The sequence below is a fragment of the Molossus molossus genome, unplaced genomic scaffold, assembly GCF_014108415.1.
Source record: "Molossus molossus isolate mMolMol1 unplaced genomic scaffold, mMolMol1.p scaffold_m16_p_4, whole genome shotgun sequence".
Classification (NCBI taxonomy): domain Eukaryota; kingdom Metazoa; phylum Chordata; class Mammalia; order Chiroptera; family Molossidae; genus Molossus; species Molossus molossus.
The window spans coordinates 105,706,950-105,730,841 of NW_023425377.1; the positions used below are offsets into that span (position 1 = coordinate 105,706,950).

Consider the following 23,892-nt stretch of genomic DNA (forward strand, 5'->3'; position numbering starts at 1 on the left):
TTGGGGAAAAACTAATAGTTCCATGTCTTTTATTTCCATATACTTCTGCAGGAAAATGTTGATAGACTATAATATTTTTTTTAAAAAAAGAACTTAAGATGTAATCCACTTATCTTATATATAAATAAAACTTCCTTTGACTTAGCAATAAAAATGAGATGGGAACCAAAGTAATGTACTTGCATTTCCTTCCAGAAGCTATTTCTTTATTTGGTAGAAAAACAGATTATAACTAACATTTTTCACCTTACAATCACCATGAAGAAAATGTGATTTCTTAATAAATCCAATATTAAGGTGATGTTTATGCACTACAAAAATAAAACATCTTTTGATGAAAACCTACAACATCCTTAAATGTATATGAAATCTGATTTTTATTGAAAACAGTAACAAGAAATCTGAAAGTAAAAATCTAATCAAGAAGCCTAATATAGTAGAGTTCAGTGGTGTTTTTTTCCCTGAAGCAGGCCAATTTCAAAGCAAATTTAATTTGTGTTGCTAAGAAGATGCTTAAGTTATTCTAAATTCAATTGGGATAACAATATTCTTTATGTAGTATGCACCATTAAGTACAATAAAGTGTTTTCCTTTGTAGACTCCCAAAAAGACCTTGAAATAAAAGTGGTATAATTTGCAGTACTTAGAAGCCTAAACATATCTATTTAATGACTCAGGCATTGAACTTATTTTTGATGGTTAAGTGGATAATCAAAACAGAATTAACATTTTTTATAAGGAAGTTAAAGAAAATCTACTTATTTTTTCTCAATTAAAACTTCCCAGAAAACCATAAACTAACATTTTGACTCATTCAAGGACGTGCAGTCTGCTTCAAGTACAGCATCAATATTCCATAAACATGACAATAAAAGCGGGAATGTTTGAACGACTCCTTTGCAATGCCTGTCGTCTCGATGGGCCGTCATGAGCGGTCCGCGCGGAGCTCGGTACCTGTATGACGGCGTTGCAGAACTCCAGGGAGTTCATGAACTGGACGAGGGACGGGAGCAGGAGCCAGTCGTCCTTCAGAAGGCAGTGCCACTCTTCGCCCTTCTCTTCTAGCTTTGTAGGCAGGGAAGAGTAGAGACCGCTGAGCCCAGTTGCAAGCACCTGTGTTCAGAAATGAAAATGTAATCAGCTCTTTTCCCAAGTCTTCACCTGCAATGGACAGCGCCCAGGAGAGGCAATGCCACTGGTCCCAAGACTGCATTTGAAGTAGCAAGGTATTCAAGTATGAGAGGGTATTTCTCTAGCTAGGAAGGATGCCACAGGTGGAGCCAGCAGGGAAGGACAACTCCAGCAGAGGGAACAGCAGCACCCAGAGTATTTGGGTAACACGTATGTAGTTGATACAGGTCGCTTATTTCTTATGTACCAGGCATATGCTGGTCTAGGGATGGGGGAGAGAGGGAGACACATACAAAGATGAAGAAAACATGACTCCTGCCCCCAAACTGTTCAGGAGAGGGGCAAACTCATAAAACACGCATTACAGTGCCGTACGCTGAATGACACGACAGAGAAGGCACACACCCTAGTCAACGGGAGGAAGCCCTGGACACACGATCCAGGGCGGAAGATCTCACAGGTAAGAACCATGACTGGCTTTATGAGAAGGATTTCTGCAAACATGTTAAAGGTCATGACTGACACGTACGTGCAGAGTTACACTTTAAAAAGCACTTGAATCTGCTCTTCACAAATGATAGCGAGAAAACAGAACTGGGGGTTGTAGGTCACTGAGACATGATGACAATAGCTCAAACAGAGCTGCAGTGGACTGAGCTGATGCAACAGTGGAAGGAAAGGAGAGGAGGAAGTCAACTTGACATTCACGTGTGAGGTGGATTGAGGGCAAGCGAACCATGACATGCATTGATCCAGTATTAACCCAAAACTCACAGGGTTAATTCCTCCCTCAGGGCTTTGTTCCTAAACTGGCAGCGTCTCTGCTTAGTCAGTGAGAGTGAGTGAGAACTCAAAACCATGACCTTGTCCAGCTTGGTCATTAAAAAATTGGTGATACCAAAGCTGCAGAATATACATTCTTCTCAAGTGCACGTGGGTCATTCTCAAAGACACATCACATGTTAGGACATAAAGCAAGTCTCTACAAATTCAAGAAAATTGAAATCATATCAAGCATCTTCTCAGATCACAGTGGCATGAAACTAGAACTCAATTACAATAAAAACACACAAAAACATTCAAACACTTGGAGGCTAAATAGCATGTTATTAAACAACAAATGGGTTACTAAGGAGATCAAGGAAGAAATTAAAAACTTCCTAGAAACCAATGAAAACGAACACTCAAAAACACAAAATCTATGGGACACAGCAAAAGCAGTCCTGAGAGGGTAGTTCATAGCACTACAGGCCTACCTCAAAAAACAAGAAAATGCCCTGGCCAGTTTTGCTCAGCAGTTAAAGAATAAATAGTAGATAGCCAAAAAAGAGTGTTGCAAGGAAGAATATTCTAAGCAGAGGATGTACAAAAAGCTCAAAGAAGAAAGAAAAGATGGCATCTTCCAGGAACTAAGAGAAATGCAGTGTTATTGGAGTGTAGACTTATAGGTGGAAAGAGCCAGGCAAGGTAAGCAGGAGTCAGATCCTGCAGGGTTTTTGGAGGCCAGGATAGAGAGCTAGAGGGACATCCCACTGGAGAGTTCAGTCAGCAGCTGTGTGGTGCTGGTGCTTAGGAGAGGGATCTAGACTAGAGACGGAGATCTGGAACCATCCATGTGTAGATGGCACCTCAAACCACACAGACCAGAGGGAGAAGGAAAGGGAGGATTAGACAGATAAGATATGACAACCTAATCCATAGTGCCTGGCATCTGAAACAGAAAGCCAGAGGGGGTGTGAGTCCAGGTATGTTAAACTTGGAAAAATGATCTCCACATCCACTGTTGCCTCTCCTTTTCCCTCGTCCTGTTCCCACAGCAGCCTCTGTATTCCTTTGTGTAGTAACTGCCACTCTTTTTTTTTTTTTTATCCTCACCCGAGGACACCTTTCCATTTTTTGTTCAGGAAGAGTGGGAGGGAGAGAGAGGAACAGAGAGAGAGAGAGAAACATCGATGCGAAAGGAACACATTGAGTGGCTGCCACCCGCACAACCGACCAGGGCCGGGGACAAACTGCAACCGAGGTACGCGCCCTTAGCGGGAACCGAACCCGGGTCTCTCAGGACCGCAGGCCGACGCTCTAACCGCTGAGCCAAACCGGCCAGGGCGTAACTGCCACTCTTGCATTTATTAGTTGACTGGCTGTCTTCTCCATCTCACCTGGCCCCACCTGTTCAATCCAGTCCACACTGGAGGTGCAGATGATTTGTGCAGCAGGTATGGGGAGTATCAGACCCTGCAGTACTTCCCATGAGTAACACACCCAGCTTGACAACAGAGTACAGGGCTGGCCTGAGAAATGGGAACCTGGAGGCCTTAGCACAGAGAAACCAGATGATGCCGTGGGAAGTGGGGGTGGAGGTCATGTGGTGTAGGAGCCCACATGGAGGAGGAAGGGCATCAAGAGAAACAGATGAACCATTTCAAAATTGGAGAAATCAAAAGATTATGTCCATTTCTCTGCTCTGTTTCCTAGTGACCTTCATTCACTCATTTATTCACTCACTCATTAAAAAAGAATTACTAAGCACCTTCAGGCCAGATACTAGGGTAAGTACAGAAAATACAACAGTAAACAAGATAGTGTATTTATCTCTTTTTCATAATCAAAGCATCTGTGGTCCCAAAGGAGAATGTCCCCTATTTAAAGTACTTAACTCCTTCTCAACATCCCCACACCAATCACTTTAATTCCAATTTTTAATGTGACCCGAGTGTGTTGCCTGTAATAAATTAGAAACCTCTACCAAGAGAGAACAGAGACCAAAAGTTCTCCTTGAAGGGAAATCTAACCTTGATGCTGCATTTTAAAAATCAATTACATTTGCTAACTCATGCTAAATTAACCACAGAACAAAGGCTTTAATTCTGCATACACCCGATTCCTTAACCACTTTGAGGCTTTGAAGATGAATTCATAAAGACGGGCTTAATTTGTCTGACTCAAAAGCTGGGAATAACTATTTAGTATATCAATATAATTACAGCAACATTAATCTTCAAATTACATACATCAGCGACAGTAATTAAAGATAATACACACCTAATATTCACTTTTCTAAAGAGTATTCTTGAAAACGGCATGGCTAAGATACAAACAGAAGTCTGTCTGTCCAGGGCAGTGCGGTACCACAGCTGGACATGGAGTCGCACCACGTTCTGGCCATTACCAGTGGGGCTAGAGAACGTCTTTGCTCTATTCTTCAGGCAAAGAAACAAGGAAGAAAATATTCTGCAGAATAAAGAGTCTTACATAGTCTGAAGAACAAGATTCCAAATGTTTACTATTACATATTTATATCCTACTCTTTAAGACTTTGCTCAGAGTTCAGATTCATTCACCCAATCCACATGTATCTCTAGAACATCGACTGTGGCCCAGGGGCTAGAGAAAGAGAAGGGAACAAGTCAGACCAGGTGAGAGGGAGATGAGAGGGCATAAACTAATAGATGCAACAGAGACGATTGCTACACAAAGGGATACAGAGGGTGCTGTGGGAACAGGATGAGGGAAGAGAGAGGCGGCAACAACAGGTTTGCAGATCACTTTTTCCAAGAGTTTAATGGCACAGTCTATTTACTTTTAAATTTCATTTTTAACTTAATTTAAAAATAGATATTTAACAGCTAATTAAAAATAAAATGCCCGTCCACAATTTTAGCCTTTCATTGATCCTGACCACACAAAAGTAATCATAAGACATATTTATTCCTAATACATTTAAGTATTAACCCAATATTTTTTATTCATTTTCTCTCAAGAGTCTCCTTAAAAGAAACTAATCACCGTATAAAACTATAAGGATAATAACAGATCATTTAAAAAGCAACCACTTTGCTCGGGCCAGTGTGGCTCAGTGGATTGATCAGTGTCCCATGGACTGAGAGGTCCCGATTCAATTCCCAGTCAGGGCACATGCCCAGGTTGCAGGCTCGATCTCTGGTAGAGGGCATGTAGGAGGCAGCCGATCGATGTTTCTCTCTCACATTCATTTCTCTCTCTCTCTCCCTTCCTCTTTTTCTAAAATTATCAATAAAAACATATTTTAAAAAATAAACATGCCCTGGCCAGTTTGGCTCAGCGGTTAGAGCGTTGGCCTGCGGTCCAGAGAGACCCGGGTTCGGTTCCCGCTAAGGGCATGTACCTCAGTTGCAGTTTGTCTCCGGCCCTGGTTGGGTCGTGTGGGTGGCAGCCACTCGATGTGTCCCTTTCACATCGATGTTTCTCTCTCTCTCTCTCCTTCCCACTCTATCTGAACACAATATGGAAAAATGTCCTTGGGTGAGGATAATAAATAAATAAATTAATTAATTAATTAATTATTTAATTTTAAAATAGCAACCACTTCCCTGAAAGCAGAGCAGCATGGTAGTTGTTGAGACCATTGATTTTAGTATCAGACTAACGCAGTTGTTGAAGCTGGTTCTGCCATTTACAGGCAGTGATTAAGTCCTCTCGAGTGCAGCTTCTTCGCTGAGTTGCTGCAAGGATTACAGGAAATAATGCCATGTGAAAAGAGGACCACCACGCTGGACACACAGCAATGTGTCCAGTGGAGGGAAGAAAGGTGCCCAGTGCGCAGCACAGAACATCAGGGAAGGTCCGTCTTCCACGTGAGACATCTAACAGTGCCCAGTTAATTTTAGCAAAAACAAAAAGATTTTTAGCAGATGGCTTTAGTATGAAGCTAGCAGCAGAACACCTGGTGGGGACCATTCGATACACCTTGCCAACATAAAAAGCCTCATAAATTTTAGATATGGGATAAATAATGTTCTACCCTCGGCTGTGTACCTAAAGGGTGCTTACTTCAATGTGCATTTCTGAATTTATGTGTCGCTGCCTTCTATTTTTGCCAATAAGTAACAAGTGACAAGGATGTCATCATCAATATTTGATTTTAAAACATCAAAAGAAGACGAGGTCATAGAGTCCCCAACCATTTGTTGGAACTGAACCGTTCCCTAGGGTATCCTCATTCTCCTTTTCTTGGAAATGCACATCTTGAGATGAGAGGAGGAACCAGCAAGCCCTTCCTGTCCACTACACCAACAGGAGTTTCCAAAAGTGGTCTAGTTTCCTGAAAGAGTCATTACTCTTCCCAACACCTGATGCTAACGCACTTTGTCAGTCATACTAATTAGAGAAGGCTTTTTGTCAATTGTGATCCTTAGCTGGATGGTTAATAGAGTATGCTTTTATATTCAACATAAAGAGGCCCCCCTTTTCTTAAATAATGTTGTCAGATGTAATTATAGAAAACTGGGTACAAATGAGATTAAGGGATCCATCCTGAGGGGGCAACTTATCACTAGGAAGCCCTGTGTTCCATTCTAGAAAATAAGGTCAACTATAGATGTTGCTTTTCCTCCAATTTTAACAAACTGCACATTGCTTGAAAACACACTTTTATAAAAGCAATAATTACTCAGTAAAATCTGCTGACAACATAAGTAAAAATCTAAACATTAAAAATAAGGCCCTGGCTGGTTTGGCTCAGCGGTTAGAGCATCGGCCAGAGAACCAATGAGTCGAGGATTTGATTCCAGTCAAGGGCATGTACCTCCGTTGCGGTTTGTCCCCAGCCCTGGCCGGGGTTCTGTGGGAGGCAACCGGTTGATGTGTCTCTTTCATATCTATGTCTCTCTCTCTCCCTCCCTCCCACTCTAACTGAAGATAAATAGAAAAATATCCTCGGGTAAGGATTAAAACAAAAAGAGGGGCTCTATTATAGTCCTAATAAATTTAAACTTTTAATATGAAATATTACAAATACATAAAACATAACAGAATAGAAGCCATCCCAAGATTTAACAGATTTTAATATTTGCCCATAATTTCTTCAGGGCACTCTTCATTTTTATCAAAAAAATAAAACATAATAAAGCTAAACCCTACTCCAATCCAATTATTATCCCTTCTCCTTCCTTCACTCCCAAAAGTAACCACAGATTTGAATTTAGTATATATTATTCCTGTACTTGTTTTTGTATTTTTACTGTATTCATATATATCCAAAAAACAGCATACACTGAGACTTTGTGTCTTAAAACTTACGTAAATTTTATGTAAATACTAACATCTTTTATGTAACCTTTGCTACTTACCTTTTTTACTTAACATGTTTTTAGACTTATAGGTTATTCACACAAATAGATATAGTTACATGTGAATACCTGTGATTCATTCATTTTGAATGCTGAGTAGTATTCCATTGATGTAGAACAAACCAGTTTATTTATCTTTCCCTTAATATACTTCTATTTTTCTCTTCCTCAAATCAGTATTCTATTGAATGTCTTTATGCATGTACCTTGCAGACATGTGCCAGACTTCCCTAGGACAGGTATCTAGAAGATGCAGGGTCACATGGCACACAAATATTCAATTTTATAAAATTTGCCATATTGCTCTCCTGATTTATTATACCAATTTACATTCTCAAGAGTTCCTGTTTTCCAGAGTTCCTTGACAACATTTGGTGTTACCATGTCCAATTGTTTAGCCACTTGGACAAGCATTATCTGGCATCTCTTCGTGGGTTGATTTGCATTTACAATGCTAGAGAAGATGAGCATATTTTTATATGTTCATATATGGGCTTTGGGAATCTTCTTGCGAATTGTTCATTCACATCCATTGCCCCTCTTTCTAATGCACTGTTGTGTTATTTTCTTATTAATTTGCAGCATTACAAATATTTTTGTATATTTTGGGTACCAATCACTTGTAGTTATGTGTATTGCAATACACAGATCTCCCAATCTGTGTTTATTTTTTCATTTAATTCCAGTCTTTTCTTTATGGTTGGTGTTTCATAGTAAGTCTTGATATTTTATGTACAAGGTAGTAGTTAAGCACACGGGTCCTTGAGTCAGACTGCCCAGGTTCAAATCCTGAGTCAATTTCTTATTAGCCATGTTCACAGGCTCAAGGATTAGGATGTAGACAGCTTGGGTGTGGGTGGAGGGAACATTATTCTGCCTACCACAATTGCTATATACAGTCTGGAGTGCTCCTGAAGAAATTTAAGCAATGAAACAGCAAAATCAGAATTCTCTTAGGAGTTTAATCTGACGATGTAAAATAGTGAGTTTGGTAGATGCTAACGAAGTAGGGAGACACATTAGGGTCTAGAAACAAGAGTGGTAGGAATGAGAAAGAAAAGAAGGAGCTGGATATGAGCAGTGTTGTAGAGATAAACATTTATTAAAAGATAAGCTTTATTTTTCCAGAGAGCTCAAAGGAAAGGAGACTTAACATGTTGGTACAGATGAACAGAATCAATTCTTCACTTCCCATTTGACTACCAATCTTATTGGTTCTTATTCCACTGGTCAGAACCCAGATGGGAAGAGATACTTGGCTCCCTGAATTTCTTTCTTTTTTTGTTTTTAATTTACTTTTGTTACAGATGTTTCTCCTGAATTTCTTAATTGCAATTCTATTTTTCAAAATACTGTATTCATTTGTTTGCCCTGAAATAAATATTCGCCAGATATGAGGTGACCGTGGTTTATTATTAGAAACAGGAATTTAGTAATATAAAGAAGATTATGCTTTCAAATCTCAAAGCAAAATACAATATGTTATTCATTGGGGTTACTATTAGCATTTTGAGCAGGTCAATTCTTTCCTGGGCAAGACCATTCCACAAACTACTGGACCCCTCATACTAAATGGCAGTTGATCTTCCTCGTCAGTCGCTGTATGTCCCTATTACCACCAAACACATGCCACATACATTTCCAAATGCCTTCTAAGTGCCCTCAGCCCTGGTCAAGAACAACCCATATAGTGTCAATTAACAATAAATCTAACCTACTTATGTCAACTTGCCTAGCCTGTTCTCAAAAAATTTACCAGTGGACATATACACTATTCCAGTAGAATCGCCCATATTCAAGGTACTACATAATTTATAAAGAAATATAATAATGCAACTGGTAAAAAGAAACAAACAATGGAAATAAACTAGAAATGTTCACTGAGTTGGGAACATAAAAATAGCTATTGCTCAACATAACTGACAAACCAGAAGAAGATATAAATCTGTCATCTAAATCCCCCTTCCAAAGACAACACTAACACCAAAATAATAATCAAAGCCCTAAGGCATCTTAAGAGTCCCAGATAGCTCCCATTATTTTCTGGAACTGGAACTGAACCTAGGCTACTCCAACATCTGCAAAGGACCTTACATTTTATTTCTCACCATAGCAGTGATTCAGCAACTATACATAACAGACTATTTCTTGCTACCTCCAACTGTAAATACTTATTTTTAAAAATAAAATTAATGCTTTATATCTACAATTACGGTCATTATCTTGCTGAGAAACAAATTCATTTGTGAAACCAGCTGTGAGGAGTCTCACCACATGCCACGATTCGTTGGTGCAAAATAAACCTGAAAAGCTAAAAATATAGCTAGTGCAGGTCTTAACAATTGCTCAGGACATGCTCTTAGGGAAAACTAAAATAGCTCCTAACACAATAGAAATGAACCAAGATGTGGTAGCACAATGTTGGCTTATTTTGAGCTGACACTGCTCAGCCAAATAGCATCAATTTAGAATTGCCCTGGTCCCTCCAAGAGAGTTCTTGGAAATATCTTTCCATAGAAGGTGCCAAGTACAACTTGCTGAAAAGGAATGATAAAGTGTTTATCATTAGCACAAGAGAGGACAAGAGGAGTGGGTGAAATGCATGGCAATGAGGGAGACTTACTGGACAAAAGTAGGTGTTCTCCACGATATGATGGGCCACCATGCTGTTCTCGGCAGAGAGAGACATGATGAAAAGCAAAGCATCCCGGGCCTGCTGACCTACTGTCCCCTCTCGGTGAATGAAGGGAATCAGAAGGGAGAAGATGAGAAAGTTGGCTGCCCCTTGGTCCTCACTCGTGTGGAAGAAGAGTTCCAGGATGGACGGATCTTTGGCAAGGATGGAACAGAGCTGATTGAGCAGGACAACAAGCTTCCCCTCCACGGCGGGGGTGGTTGTTCCTGAACAAGAGCTCAGCAGCATCATCAGGGGTTTCAGAATGGGCTTGTGGTGCAGCAGAGGCTGGTGCGACTGGGTGACCAGCATCTCGTACATCTTTAGCTGCTCCATTTTGGTGTCATCAGTAAATTCCCGCCTCAAGCTCCAAAGAAAGAGTTTCTCCATAATGTTCTCAGAGACCACAAATTCCAGAATCGGCCCCATTGCAGCATCCTTGGCTTGCTCTTCAATCAGCAAGAAGAGCATGTGCTCTACATAGTTCTGCACCGCACTGGCCTCGTCTGGAGGGATGGATCCATATTTTGCCTGGGTGTTCTTCAAGGGGTCGTGCTTCTCTAAGATCTTCACAACCTGTAACCAAACCAAATGTATGTCATCCAGCTGATGTTTATCGTGATGACAAATCACACAACCACTGGCTGTACCAAATCTTCACAGAAGATACAGGAGCCATAGCCCACAAGACATACATGAGCATTGTGTTTGCCTCTCTTTTATGAGAATGAAAGAAGGGATCAAAATATAAAAAGAAAATGTTTTGAAATGTTCATCGATAATAGTTATAATCTTTTTAAGTTTTTAAAAATATTTTGTTATTGCCCTGGCTAGTTTGGCTCAGTGGTTAAGCATTGGCCTGCGGACTAAAGAGTCACAGGTTTGATTCTGGTCAAGGGCGCATATCTCGGTTGCAGTCCGATCCCCAGCTCTGGCTGGAGTCATGTGGGAGGCAACCAATTGATGTGTCTCTCTCAAAATATCCTTGATTGAGGATTAAAATAAATAAATAAGTAAATAAAATATTTTGTTACTGATTTTTAGAGAGAGAGGGAAGAAAAGGGGGAGAGAGAAACATTGATGTGAAACACCTATTGACCGCCTCCTGCACGCCCCCTACTGGGACTGGAGCCTGCAACCTGGGCATGTGCCCTGACCAGGAATCAAACCTGCAACCTTTCTTTGGTGCAACTATCTGAGCCACACCAGTCAGGGCTATAATAGTTACAATTTTTGGCAACCTAACTGTCAAAGAAAGTAGAATCGTTATGTAAATTAAGCTGCATGCATTTCTGGGCCTATTATTATGAAGACTATTGAGCAAAGTGAAAACTTGTAAGTGGGATGTTAGATGAAAAAAACAAGTTACTTTTCAAAGTTAGATCCATCATTATCAACTATGTCAAAAACGACTGAAAATAAATATAAAAAATAGAAACCATTTTTGTGTTCAAAGTGATGACAAGTTCTTCACTTTTTTTCTAAACTGTCAAAAGTGTTGCTTTTTAATTTTAAAAAACATTAAATAAGTATGTCTACCCATGCTCTCCTATAAATAGCATTGATTTGGACATTTCAACAGAGGAACACAGCTCCTCCTATGTCCCTGACGGGACGCTCTCTGTCCCTCCCCCACCTGGATGGCACCCTTTCAGCCAAGCAAGCAACATGAGAAAGAAGAAAGCAAACTGGTGAACAAAAGACACACACCTAGCAGAACGAGCCCTGACACATGGCATACGTCTGCATTTCTTTAAGCCAGAAAAAGTTCTGAGATAGCCAGTTACAAAATAAATCCCTAACGTAGAGAATTTCTATTGGAATAATGAAAAGGTGTTGGAAATAGTGGTGATGGTTGCATAACATTGTGAATGTAGTTAATGCCATTGACTTATGCACTTAAAAATGGTTAAGATGGCAAACTTCATTGTAATATATTTTACCACCAAAAACAAAAAGTCAAGTGACAGCAAAAAATGAATAAATCCCTAATTAGGTCAGCCCTGGTGTTTCTCTCCCTTCCTTCTCTGGCCTAGGAATGCTTCCTGCCTCTCTGCCCACCAATACTGACTTCTACGTTGGGACCTGGAAACCAAAACAATTTTTTATCTCAACTTCCATGTAACTTTGTGACTTGGGATGTCTATGATAATATTCATTCACTTCCTTTAAAATGTATCCACATGATAATGTTTAAACAATCAAACACTGATGACTTTATTCCCATTCTTTTTGCCTTTCTGGACTACATGCTATGTGAAATATATTTGCTCTCTGCAGTACCCTCCAGGCCCAGTTCTGTAACGTGTTGTTACATGTACTGTATTTGAGTTTCACAATTTTTGCAAGTCACTGGGGAAGCTGGCAAAGGTGCAATGCTATATTAGCACGTAGGAGAGCAATGACAGAAATCACTTCTCAGGGAAAGTTCTAAGTTTCTCCCTTGTCAGAAACAGGGCAAAGGAAACTTCATAGACCAGGCAAGTTATATCCTTACAGAAGGAACAGAATTCTACAGAATCTGTAATCTCTAGCCGCTTCCATTATAAAATTAATAATGCTGTGACAAAGGAAAAAAATCACCCAACACCCTTGAGCTGACATTTTCAATGAGAACGGCCTTCAGTCAGCAGCTACCCAGGTCATACATGGCTCAATGACTGGTGGCCCCAGTGCGCCCCCTGGACATCCCCTCTCCTTCACTGCCCACCTGCACGCCCTTAACATCCAAGAAGCCATCCAGAATTCGGGGCCTGATAACCTCACTGGCAGAAATGCTGGGGCCTCGCTGTCCTGTCCCTTGTCTGCCCATGGTATCTCACAGAGATCACAGTACCACACTTGTCCAGAAGGGTGGTACAGCATGTTCTCCAGCCCCAAAGCCCTAAAGAAGGCTCCACATTCTGAAGAAAATACTAGCTACCTGCTTTATCAGTTATTTCACAGTCCACATATCAGTTTACTTGTGAGCTGTCCATACAGCTAGGCCTTGGGGTAGAAATGTAATTATACTTCTCGTGTGCTCAGACTGCCTAAACTCTCTAAAACTGGGACCGTTCATTACATATCAACAGAGGCACAGCAACTCAGTCTTTCTGGAAAACAATCTGGCAATATGTACACAAGCTACAGAATTGTTCCCGCCCTTTGACTTGTTAATCTCACTTTGGGGAAAATGCCTAATAAAAACAACCCAAAAATAATGTGTTTAAAAAAATGTTCACACCAATGACATTTTTAATGAAAAATAAAAATATTGACCCAAATGGTCAAAAATAAGAGAATCATAATCAAAATGTTACATCACCATACAATAAAGTGATTAAAAATAAACACTAAGTGAATCCTATAATTACCCGCAAATGTATACATGAAATAAGTTAAAAACTAAATATTTGACAAAGAGATGTATGATTAGAAGTGAGTCTTGCCCTAACCAGTTTGGCTCAGGGGTTGGAACATCGGCCTTCAGACCCAAGGGTCACAGGTTTGATTTCCTGTCAAGGTCATGTACGTGGGTTGCAGGTTCGATCCCCGGACCTGATCAACTGGGGATTGTGCAGGAGGCAACCAATTGATGTCTCTCTCTCTCTCTTCCTTCCTCCAACTCTGTGTGAAAATAAATGGGAAAAAATATATATCTCCTCGGGTGAGGATTAAAAAAAAAAAAAAAGAATTAATAATTGGAAATCTCCTCATCCTCAGAAATTTCTAAGCAATATAAACTCATGCACATGTATTTATACTATATGCATGCATTGACATATTTATTATATATCTAAATGTATATTCTAATTCACACCAAAACTACATACATGATCGCAAGTTACATTTTTCTCATGAATTAACCTTCACTTGTATTATTTATTCCAATGTATTTCTTCACAGATTTTTTTTTGTGTATGTGCTATGAAAAACCCAAAAAAGAGAACTGAGATTTTTATATAGAATGCAAACTATTTGGCAGCTTCTAAGTCAAAGGATCTTTATATTAGCTCCTCTACACTGCCTTCTGGGTTAATGGGCAGAGAAAGGAGAACGGAGCTATAAAAACTTGTGGAGATAAAAGGTTTGCTGATCATCTGGGATGGAACAGAACCACTAAGAGCCCTTTATTCATTCCCAGCTCAGGGGCGGTTTTACTGCCTGGAACATGGGTGTGTTACAACCAAGGCCGTGAGTCATGGAATACACTACGCTCAGCAAAGCGGTGATTATGCCTGCGTTGCCACATGTCCTTAACCTCTCTCCTTAGGTGTCAGGACCCTCCCAGGCCACCTCCCTTTCCCTTCCAGGCAGACACACCCATGACCTGCTTTTACAAGTGGGCTCTGGGGGCCCACACGCTGGGCCTGGTTTCTGTCCTAACAGGGAATGCCTTACAAGCTCTTGGCGAGAGCACAACTTGCACTGAGATATCAAAGAACTTCAGTTCTCATGTTCCAAGCTTGCTGCCCGGACGGTGTCACAGCTCTTTCAATTTCTGTAGACTGATGCCTCATACGCTCTGGACTTGTCCTTACTTTTAACTTTTGTGCCCACCAAACTCCAACATTCCTGTGCCCCTGATTTTTGCTTGCTGCCTCATTTCACCTGTCTATTGACTCTGCCTTCCAGTCCTGTGGATCCATGATCCCATACTGCTCACAGCAGCGTCCCCAGGCCTTGCCCATTCTCTGATTAAATCCTCTCTCTTACACTCTCATCCTTGCCTCAGATTTCCTAGCCCCGGCTTCTTCTCAGCTATATATACACTCAGTTTCAGGGATTCAGTCCGGGGGGGAGGAAGGGGGGAAATCCTTACTTAAGGGGGCTGGAGGGATCCAAGTAGGAAAGAGAGTAAAAGCAATATACACTTTGCAAATATTTCCTTGACTAAACAAGTGCACTTCGCTAGGCTACAAATACCATTTAAGAAACTGCCCTGCCCGGTTTGGCTCAGCGGTTAGAGTGTCGACCTGCGGTCCAGAGAGACCCGGGTTCAGTTCCCGCTAAGGGCACGTACCTCAGTTGCAGTTTGTCCCCTGCCCTTGTTGGTCGTGCGGGTGGTGGCCATTTGATGTGTCCCTTTCACATCGATGTTTCTCTCTCTCTCTCCCCCTCCCACTCTATCTGAACAAAAAATGGAAAAATGTCCTCCGGTGAGGATAAAAAAAAAAAAGAAACTAATCAACCCCTGATAAAGTCCATGATCATTAAGTGAGTAAACCAACTGAGATCAGAAATTGCACTGTAAATGTTTTGCCAATCACAGCCAGGCATGCGTTGATCTACAATCTTTAACAAATACAAACTGGTATATATGTGTGTGAATCATAAGCCCAGATCACATACAGATTCACATGTAAATTATCACAATTCTAAAAATAAACAAACAAAAAATCAATAGTATGAACAATGATATACAAATTATTATCTGACCAATCTATCTGACCCACCTAACTTCAAAGTGATTTGACCTTATATATTAGGATTATTGAGGCTAAATAAGATAAACAAATAGCATATTTCTTTCATAAAGGAATATCAGCTACTCCTATCCTTAGCTGTAATGATGACCCCCATCGTTCAATGAAAATCGGCCTGAATTTCAAATATTCACAAATTCTAAATAGAAAGCTTAAAAGCTTTCAGAATTGAAAGAGTTACATAAATCACCTCAAGCTCACAAATGATTATTCCTCACAATAAACAGAAATATTTCTCTCTCAGGAGATTAGCTTTGACAACATTGGTCTATATCATATAGATGATTATTTATGCTACTTTTGTTGGAGTCTAGTTATTTCGAAAAAGTTACATGAGGACAACCCATACTTCCAAATCCTCTGAAATGCATTGTGAAAAAAACCAAGGTACTAAGCAACATTTTCCATCACACAGAGGAAGGGCAGGATTTAGCAAGCTTAAGCCAAATTCCACTTAATGTACCAAATTACTACAACAAAAGTAAGTTTCCATCCAGTCCTTGTTCATTACTTAACAGCTGTGTCTTTCAGTCTGGGGTATTCCTTGCACACCTATTCCCATGAGAAACCTTGACTAAGTCATTTCTTTTTGTATTAAGATAACATATAATAATAACATGTATTCTTGTACAAGTTGGTTAATGTCAGCTCCAATCCTGAACTCCAGAGACTTATTTAAATCTGGGATAAACCAGGAACAAGGAGGAGCTACATGTAACATGCAATCCCTCCTTGCGGCCAAAGGCAGTCCAGTAATTACTACAATACAGAACCATGGTAGGAACATCAGTCAATAAAGTAACATCATAAATTAACACTAGGTTAGTTATGTGTTTTTTTAATGTAAGTACTAGAGAAAGGACTTAAGAGTAGTGATGTATGTAATTATATTCCAGAGAACACTGCAATGTCACCCAAAGCAAAAACAGACATCACTGAGCACACCATGAGAGAGCTGCTGGCATGTCAACACACTCGACTACTTGAGAGTCTAACAGAAGCACAAGGTGATATCTTGGCCCTCGAAAGAAGCATAGTTTTTGTTCTGCTGTACTTTCTACTTTCAAGTTTAGAGCTACTTGAAAAGCTGAGAAGAGAGGTACAAATATTTTAAATGTTAACAAACATCACTTGACTAAGATATGAAGATTAATCAAAGTTCTCTAATATTTCCCAACTTTTCATCTCTCAAAGACTTTCCTTAATTTATCTATGTCATTGAGTCTCTGACAAGGCACAGACCAAAGGAATGAAGATGAACAGCACACGAGAGGGAGTGTCATGGGGGATAGACTGAAATGTCCGTCTCAAATCCATGTATAAGTGCTCTACACTTTTTTGGTAGAGCCAGGCTGCTTGGAGCTCTACACAAGACACTACACTTAAAACATTATCTACTTTTCATTACGGTATTGTGGGAATACGTTTGATTAAATTAACTCATCCAGACAATATAGTGTTTCCTATCCCTACCACCTCCTAGAACAAAAATGCTGCTAAACGTACTAGCTTTCCTTCATCCTCATCATTACTCTCTCTGAGCTCTGAAATTTTCTTAGCTTAAAAAAATTGTATGACAGCTTACTTTTGCAGACTGAGAGTGGTAAGGAGAAGCTTTGGGCTATTGACTAACTACAAGCACAAAGAAATGTACATTTCTAACTGATATTTTTTTTATAACCCATAACCCCTGTTCTCCTGGCTCTAAGAACAGACACTTTTAAGTATATAACTAATACTGATTCAGTGCTTAAAAGGAGATATAGAATGAGTATAGCATGGTCCATGAAGCCTCACCAAGTACAGCTGGGCCATTAAGAATAATGTGTGTGTGGTGGTGGGGGGTCTGATTCACACGGCAATATCCTTAAACAGCCTATTATCTGATGGACCAGTGCTTCTTACTTCGTGCTCTCTCTTCCATTCAGAAGCAAAGAAAAGGCAAGAGATAAAGATAACAGTCTACTAGACTATAAACTGTTCTTAGAGACTATAAAAATTAAACACACACATGCTATTATTGACCATTATATACAAGTCCAAAGATCTTACTGGTAGCAAATTATAAAATGTTTTAATATTAGTGTATGTTCAGAGTTGTTTTCTAAGTCACCTAGCTCTTCAAAAGTTGCAGTTCATCCTTCCTGTGTTTCAGTTTGACAAGTTATTGAAATCTGCAACATGCCTGACCATAGTCTTGGCACTGAAGGGGTGGGGAAACTACAAATGGTCTCCGATCATGAGGTACTTATAACCAGGTTGGGAAGAAGATGTTGTCCATGCCATGTGAATAAAAGGTGGTTGGTCTAAGAGTGAAAGAACACTCCGGATGTTGTGGGAGCACAGAGTGGGGGCATAAAAGAGGGTGGGAAAGGTTTCCTGGAGGAAATGCTGCCCCAAGTGAGTCCACTAGAAGGAGAGGCGTGGAACCAGGGGGCGGGACATTCCAGGCAGAAAGAAGAGGAAGTGCCTAAGGCAGAGAGGCATGAAATAACATGACGCCACTGTCCAGGAGTGGGGGTGACTAGAACTCCAAGTAATTTTGTATTTCTGGAGATTAAACAAGAGGACACAAAGAACCCTATATGTCATCCTGGCCTGTTGCTGGGATGCCACAGAAATGTCCAACTAAAATAATGGTTCAGACAGATCTGGGTTTTAGATTCGTTGCTCTGTCAACCTCTGATGCAAGATGGCATCTCAGGTGAGAGGAAGTACAGGCCAGAGGCTACTTCCTACAGCCTGGATTCTCCAGGGTCACTATTAGAAATGCAACTATTCCTAAATGTCCACTACAGAACAAATCTGGGGATGTCATGAGATCACTGGACCCAGGGAACAGTTTGATGACTCAAGTGCATCGCTGGGCCATCCAAGGACTCCCCTGAATCACAGACCACCTTGGATGATGGTTGGGTAACTAGCTGTTCCTGACACACTGCAAGTTGTAAGTGGGCAAGAGGATCCTCTGCCATTAAAGTGTGCTTTTCAACTCAAGATTTGGAAAAGAAGCTATTAGCAAACAGTAGAACAGACCTGTCAAAAATGTGTTAATTATGCTGAACCTGTACTGCGGTGTGCTAACAAACAGAAGCACTCTGGATATGAGGTGTTGCACTTGCCAGCTAGTGGAACATTTCAGTAAATAAAACACTGTCACCCCGCTCTGTCTCCACCACACTTCTTACCAGCCTTACAGGTTTTCTTGGATTGCCTCGGGGGAACTCAGGGGCTACAGCCATACGAATCTCAAGAGTTTATGTCAGATTTTAGCTCATTTCCCAACCCTCTGCAACTGTTCTTCATCCACCCCCAGCCTGAACAACTCACAGAAAAGTGCTAACCTATGAAACTCCAAAACAATAACACCATGTATTCCTAGCAACTGAAGGTCTCATTCCTTACCTCACACGTAGTCCCACACCACTTCCTTGCCCTGACTTCCTTATCTTTTTCATCGTTCAAAACAAGCCAAAGGTGAGCATTTGTTTCCAATATCCCTTCTCTAAAACGTCCTTTACCTTTTTGTCATCATGACCTTTTCCCTCAGTCATGCTAACAAATCTCACTGCCTCCATTTCCAGGCCATTTCCATCCGTACTAGTCCTTTCCCTTGACTTAAGTCCTGGAACCATTATTATTCCTTTCATAACAATGTATCTCACATTGGCATCCAAATTAACTTCTCCATTCTTGAAAGCCAGGACCAAGGCTTACGCATTCCCGCCTCCCGTCTGAGATGCAGGAGTAACACACCTGGCATGTGGACTCAGGAGACCCCTGTTTAACAATAATCACATTGCTGGCCGCAAGAATTTTTTTAAACAGCATTTTATTCAGAAAGGTAACAGAAAGGTCCTCAAGGGCCTTTGGAAGTAGACAGACACCGAGGACATTTTCCAGGTTGGTTAAAAAGAAAAAGTCAAGACTAAAGAGGTAGGAACCTTGACCAACGTTAAATAAATGCTTGAAACAACAAGACCAGGAGTGTCCTCGCTTTATGAAAGTAGTGTTTACAAACCAGACACCGTTCTTTCTGACACAGTTATCCTTACCTTCAACTTGATATTTTTCTGCATTAAATGGAGGGGGCTATGCCTCAGATAACCCAAAATGTCTACTAATGCTACTAATGCTACTAAATGTCATTCATTGGATAAGAACATGAATACCATGATTCTGGAACCAAAATCTGCTCCCTCACCAATGACAAAGAATTACACACCCTCCTGAATTAAGACATTCTAACAGCACTCCAACAGCTTTAGAGAAAGCGTGCCCGGGACAGCATCTAAAAGGGCAAATGATCCATCTACATAAAATCAAGAGGTTGATGATATATCATGTCTTTGAAGAGGGGTGCAGAATACTAAACGGATCCCATCACAGACCCCAGCAGGAAGGATTACAAACAAGGATGTTATATACAAACAGATAAACAAAATGGGCCCAGAGCAAAGAATACATATTAGAATGATAGACTTTTCCGCCAAATGACGAAGCCTGAAAACGTTCCCAATATGAGCCATCTGGCTGTGCACTCTTACACGTTCAGAAAAGAGGACAAGTAATTAAATTAATAAATACAGACATACTAATATGCGAATCTATTGTGAGTGTTATCAACACAATACAGGAACTTTTAAAAGGTAAAGCTAGAACTAGGCCTTCTGAAATAGTCTTCCCACGCACAGCAGCCCATTGGGCACATCCCTGAGGGTTCACCTCCCCACTTTGGAGCTGGCACTTTAAAATCCTCACGAAAGTACAAAGCCAAAGGTAATTATTCTATTACCTGGAAGACTCCTGAATTATTTTCTTCCCTTTGCTAAAGCAGATGTGCCCTGGATATCCAGAGAAAACCCATTAAGATTCTAATGGTAAAAAGTCAGAGCATGAGAAATGCATACAGAATTTTGGAAGCTTTGCACTGAACAGTGGCAAGAAGCTATGAAGTACGAATGACCCCAAAACAGAACTGACTTTAGTTTTTATCTAAACTGTGTCTCTATAATTGCTGTGATTTATAGGCTCAGTGCTTTAACCTGTATGCTGTTTCCGGCCACAGGAAGGAACCAGGTAGTCATTAAAAAACTGTCACATAAATAGCCACTTACCAGCTCACCTGGGAGCATAATGCTGGACAAGTAGTAAAGAATGCCAATTTTATTTATTTTACTACTTGTAAACTCCCTGAGGAAAGGGGTGAGCGGGTAAGTTTTCTGAACATTCAACCCTTAATTATCCATGCAGACCAGAGAAGAGTCACAGAGAAGTAAAACTGAATAATTAAAAAAAAAACTTTTGGTAGTCCCAGAGACGTGGAAGTGGGGTACAGACTGACAATCCCCAGAAGAGAGGGTGGTGGGGGAGAGATGAACCACAGAACTTATATGCATGTGTGCATGAACAATGGACATGGACAACAAAGCTGGGGACAGGGCAGGGAGGGAGGGGGAGGGGGGATCAGTGGGTGAGAAAGGAGAAACATCTGTAACAAAAATTAATTAATAAAAAAAAACTTTTATAATCAGCTTTGTAATGAATTCAGATACCACCTGGCATCATCTTTCCTTAAATTACACCAGCCCACCAACCCCAAAAATGGTAGAATAGAGAGGTCAAGGGACCACGCTCTAAGTACTTTCTTGAAAACTCAGTAGTTATATAACCTCAAGCAAGTTACTTAACCTCTATGATTTTCCATTCCCTTATCTGTAAAATGAGGAAGCTAATACCAACTGCCTTATGGTTCTGGAAAAGAGTAAATGATATATAAGTCATGGGACAGCACAGCACTTGGTAAATATCTGATAAATGGGTGCTTTAGTATGTTGGTGTGTAAGGTCTGGCTGGAAATCAGCAGGGAGGAGGGGAAGGGAGAGGATGTCAACATGGTCAAGTACACTGAAAGTGAGGTCGAATTGCTTTAAGGCCAACTGCTGTTCTTCTCAAAACATCTGAGGAGCATACATGTTCCCTATTGGTTGTGGGTTGAAAACCATGGTTTTTAACCAGATACGTGTTCTAGGAAAGCAAGAAGAGAAAGTTGCTTTTCTTCGTTTCGGAAGGGGTTTTCCTCCCTATGTTTTGGAAGCCCAGGTACCTGTCACAGGAACAGGAAACCCTGGTTCAGTGGGATGGAGCCTCTAGACCAGCAGAGATGGTGGAACTCATACGTTACCTGCGCCCAGTGGTTTTTAAATACAATCATGCATGTTTCTGGGTCAGCTCCCTGGAGGCTCACAGCCTTTTGGAGTCTGCTTTCCGTCACAGCCGATGACATCGTAAACCTTCATAAATCAATGCTTCTAAGTCATATTTAATTTTCATGAAAACTTCACTAACTTTCAAATATCATATTAGAAATGTAACTTCTTCACATTTCATTGTCACCTTCCAAAACCTGTAATGACAACAACAAAAAATGCATCTCATTATGTTCGTATATTAAATAGGACTGATTACTATATTTAAATCAAAGCAGAGACAAATTTTCAAAGCCTGACTCAGAACTGAACATCTACAAAATAGACGTTTCTATTTTTTCTTACCTTGCTACTAAAAACAAAAAAATAATGATGTTACCAAAGCTACATGCATAAATTAAGCAATTGTTGGGTTTATTCTCTCCACTCCCATCAACCACAACCCCCAGATTATAATTCTAAATCACTCAAATCCAATGTATATAATCAAGCAGAAAATTAGGATGCCAATGTCTGTGGAGCTTGAAAACATCCAGAAATAGGAAAACCATTAGTTAATAGTGACAAAAATAAGTGGCTTGATGAAACGTAGGGTAGTTATAAAACAGCACCCAGACTCCTGGGCCCCGTATTATTGAATTCTGTTTTTAATCAATGACTGTCATAATGGAACGGAAGTATTCTCGATCATCTCTTTGGCTACACACTAAGTGAAGGTTTCTAGATTTTCTGAAAAATAATAGAATTCGAAGTAACCTTGACAAATCAGAGAAATGGTCCATCAAGAACAAGACAGGCACACTTACAAGTGAAAAATAAATTATGTGGATAAAATATGAAGAAAGTCTGACTACAACAGACTCCCGGTAGGAAGAAAAGGACACGGAGGTCACAGAGCGGCCAGTGGGTATGATCTAGCGGTGTGGTGCGTCCTCTCTGACAAAAAACTAACAGTGGTGTTATCTCCAGTTTGAACAGCACATAAAGGAACTGGGTGCCATTCAAAATATTGGTTTTTTAGTGTATGAATTGATGAGAGATCAGGAAAAAGAAATTACACCGTCATCAGAGCTCTAGAAAACCAAATCCATGATCAAGTTTCCAGACTTGCAGTGCCCAAAGGAAAACAAATGGCTCTTCTCAACCGATGGATATGAAGGGCTTTACAAGGAGAGAATCAATCCACTGCTCCTCCCACAAACAATACAATGTAAGAAAGAAGGTTTAAGGGGATGAGTCAGGTTCGACTTAAGGGTCAAGTTCTTTGTGGGGAGTGGAATGAAACACTGGAAAATAATTAAGGTATAGTCAAAACAAGTGTTTCTGCTGGGGGTGGGAGGCTAGCCATTCAACAATTTAATGGCATTAAAAATTGTCAGGACAAAAGGACAGAAAACTTGCAAGAATTAATAATTCTGAAGAAAGACACATTTTTTAAGGAGGATGAAAGAAAATGCGAGTATATAAAAAAGAGGAAGACCTGTTAGAAGGACTGTACACACAACGCTCCTGAAGGCAACAGCTGTGTGTACCTTCTATGACTATATTTATTATTTCAATTGGTGAATTCCTCATTGTATAATTGCTAGTAACACAAAATTGTTTTCAATAAGACATTGTTCACTGCCAACCACAGCCCTTTGCCACTGAGAGGCATGGTTTCTGTTGGGCCCATCTGGTGCTTTGAAAATGAAGAGTAGTCTGGCTGGTGTGGCTCAGTGATTGAGCATCGACCTATGCACCAAGAGGTCACCAGTTCAATTCCCAGTCAAGACACATGCCCAGGTTGTGGGCCAAATCCCCGGTGGGGGGCATGCAGAAGGCAGCCAATCTCTCATTGATGTTTCTCTCTCATCGATGTTTCTATCTCTTTCTCCCCTTCACTTCCTCTCTCTCTAAAATCAATAAAGGAAAACAAAAAAAAACTTTATAAAAAAAAGAAAGAGTGGCCGCCTCTAACATGCAGGGTATGCATTCCCAGTCCCCACAATCCCTGCCACTCCCTGTGACCCGTCTCTTCATTCCCAGTCCCCACAATCCCTGCCACTCCCTGTGACCCGTCTCTTCCCCTCATTTTGGTTACCCAGCTAGCCCATAGAGATAACATTTCAGCATGCATCTTTGCTTTAAGTGATCAAAGATAGAACAAATTCTGACTCAACTTCTTCATTGCCCTAAACAGTATTTCTGTGGAAAATGCCCAGGCGTTGCCCTGGTCTGTTTGGCTCAACAGGGCATTAGCCCTTGGACCAAAGGGTCGCAGGTTCATATTCCTGATTAAGGGCATGTACCTGTGTTGCAGG

General features: G+C 40.5%; 1 protein-coding gene across 2 annotated transcripts in view; it reads right to left on the minus strand.

The window, feature by feature from the left end:
- FAM160A1 (family with sequence similarity 160 member A1) overlaps nucleotides 1-23,892 on the minus strand; it is a 205,110-nt gene that overhangs the window by 65,188 nt on the left and 116,030 nt on the right. For both annotated transcript variants that reach the window (XM_036241789.1, XM_036241787.1), the window contains 3 exons: nucleotides 21,565-21,786; nucleotides 9,862-10,488; nucleotides 955-1,113 (listed from right to left, as the gene is read on the minus strand). In XM_036241789.1, coding sequence (XP_036097682.1) covers nucleotides 955-1,113; nucleotides 9,862-10,488; nucleotides 21,565-21,666 — 888 coding nt within the window. In that variant the 5' untranslated portion in view covers nucleotides 21,667-21,786. The remainder of the gene's footprint in view (nucleotides 1-954; nucleotides 1,114-9,861; nucleotides 10,489-21,564; nucleotides 21,787-23,892) is intronic.